This window comes from Alexandromys fortis, unplaced genomic scaffold (genome assembly GCF_014885135.2).
Source record: "Alexandromys fortis isolate MF-2015 unplaced genomic scaffold, M_Fortis_MF-2015_v1.1 scaffold_140, whole genome shotgun sequence".
Classification (NCBI taxonomy): Eukaryota; Metazoa; Chordata; class Mammalia; order Rodentia; family Cricetidae; genus Alexandromys; species Alexandromys fortis.
The window spans coordinates 777,203-779,330 of NW_026068048.1; the positions used below are offsets into that span (position 1 = coordinate 777,203).

A 2,128-nucleotide genomic window follows, 5' to 3' on the forward strand; every position below is an offset into this window, starting at 1 on the left:
TACACGCTACTTAGAGCCAGCTTGTGCAGACTTGCAACCTCTTGACTCCAAGTCTGAGGTTCTACTGTAACTTGTGACTCCTCCCAGAATGGGAGAGAGTTGGGGAAAGGATGCTGGGTCAGCCTCAGGTTGCAATTAAGATCTTTTGCATTTTATTTACATAGTAACCTTCTGGGAGTAAAGGGGAGTCCCACGAGTCCCTGGGCAATCAGGCTCTTAGAACCCTGGGGACAGGGGTGGAGCCCTCTGCACAGCCTTGCAGCTGGGGCAGGAAGCGAGAGTGGGGAGGGGGAAGGCCACAGCCCGCAGAGTCAAGGCGGGCCCAGGACTTGTGGAGACAGAGGGTAATACTAAAGCTCGAGCCCTGAGGCCCTGCTGGCCCCTGGGCACCGGCCCAGCCGCGGCCTCCAGGGATGGCCCTTGTAGATGCCGACATCTTTACTAAGGACCCCCGGGAACACTATGATCTATTGCAGCGACTGGGTGGTGGAACCTATGGAGAAGTCTTCAAGGTGAGAAAGCCCTTCTGCCTCCTTCATCGGCAAACCTAGGATAGTTGGGGTGAGGCCGACAAACAAGGCAGGACAAGAGGAAGCCAGGCCTTGGGTTTGGCTCAGAGATGCTGAGGGTGGCCAGCTATGGAGCCTGCCTGATGGCCAACTTCCCCTTTACAAGGCTCGTGACAAGGTGTCTAAGGACCTGGTGGCTTTGAAGATGGTGAAGATGGAGCCTGGTGAGAGAGTCCCCAGAAACTCCTTCCCCACCCCTACCTCCCCTTACCTCTTAGGACAGGGATCATGTCCATAAGGCACTGTTCATAGCCACTCTTCTCTCCTGCTCTCCTCGCAGATGACGATGTGTCCACCCTTCAGAAGGAGATTCTCATGTTGAAAACTTGCCGCCATGCCAACATCGTGGCTTACCACGGCAGTTACCTCTGGTGATGTCTTAGCCCATCCCCCAGCCCCAGCCTCTCATTTCTGATCAAGCATCCTTAACCAGGTCCTCAGTCCAAACCTACCATTTGTGACCCAGATAACCTAACTTGACCTCCGACCTGAGGATCCCCACTTTTAACTGGGGCATCCCAGCCTGATTCCCAGTCTGAAATTCCACCGTTTCTTACTGAGTACTCCTTAATCTAGGGACTAATCAAATATCAGTCTGCTCCCTGCATCGCCCGTTTTGCCCTGCTTCCTTAACACGAACCCCAAAGTCTTTGGCCCCTAAGATCATGTCTCAGTTGCCCTGCTGATGACATCAATTCCTCAGACCTTGCGCTCTGGGCCTCTTTATCCTGTCTACCTCTCCGTGAGCTCTCTGCCCTGTCCCCTAAGTCAGCCTGGGATGGCACAGGGGTGTCCTAGGATTGGAACCCAAAGACCTAAGTTCTAGTCACATTGCTCCAGCGTGTGCATTTCCTGGCCCATCCTCAACCTCCTCTCTCGTGGGAAGGAACGAACGGGACACTCTGGTGGGCAGGGGAAGTAAGATAGCCTCAAGCTCCTCCCCCAGCCTCTTCTAGAGGTCACCATCATTGTTATCCCTGCTCTCTTGACCCCCTGTAGGCTGCAGAAGCTCTGGATCTGCATGGAATTCTGTGGGGCTGGTTCTCTCCAGGACATCTACCAAGGTTAGAGGAAGGACAAGGGGACCCAGGCCCCCCCTCAACCTCCAATCCACCCCTCTGGTCCCTTTGAGCTTGTATTCTGGGGAGTGCCTTTGTGGTCCACACTTCATGTCCACCATGAGTCCCTCCCCTGGGCCCAGCTGGATGATGATGGGAACCCTGTGATGACCCAGCCCTCTAGCACTGTGGGTCCTGCCTTTCTTTCCCCAGGCAATAATCCCTTCTGCTTCCATGTCTTTTTCTTTGTTTTGGTATCTATATTTTCTTGCCAAAACATTCTTGGGTTAGGGTATTTCTGCATTTTCTTTCTTTTCTTCCAGCATTTGTTATTATTGTTATTGTTATTATTTTGGAAATGGGAGTCTCACTATGTAGTCCTGTCTTGCCAAAACTTACTCTGCAGACCAGGCTGGTCTCCAACTCACAGAGCTCTACTTACTTCTGCCTCCCTAGTGCTGAGATTCAAGGCATGTGTTGCCTGGCCTGTTTCTACATTTT

At 52.8% G+C, this 2,128-nt stretch overlaps 1 protein-coding gene across 2 annotated transcripts in view; it reads left to right on the forward strand.

Annotated features, from left to right (window-relative positions):
• The first annotated feature begins 250 nt into the window (after positions 1-250).
• Map4k1 (mitogen-activated protein kinase kinase kinase kinase 1) overlaps positions 251-2,128 on the forward strand; it is a 23,405-nt gene continuing 21,527 nt past the window's right edge. Inside the window, exons 1-4 of one of the 2 annotated variants that reach the window (XM_050118941.1) lie at positions 251-512; positions 676-733; positions 850-940; positions 1,569-1,633. In XM_050118941.1, the coding sequence (XP_049974898.1) occupies positions 414-512; positions 676-733; positions 850-940; positions 1,569-1,633 (313 nt within the window). In that variant the 5' untranslated portion in view covers positions 251-413. The remainder of the gene's footprint in view (positions 513-675; positions 734-849; positions 941-1,568; positions 1,634-2,128) is intronic. The other variant, XM_050118940.1, reaches the window with a different exon arrangement.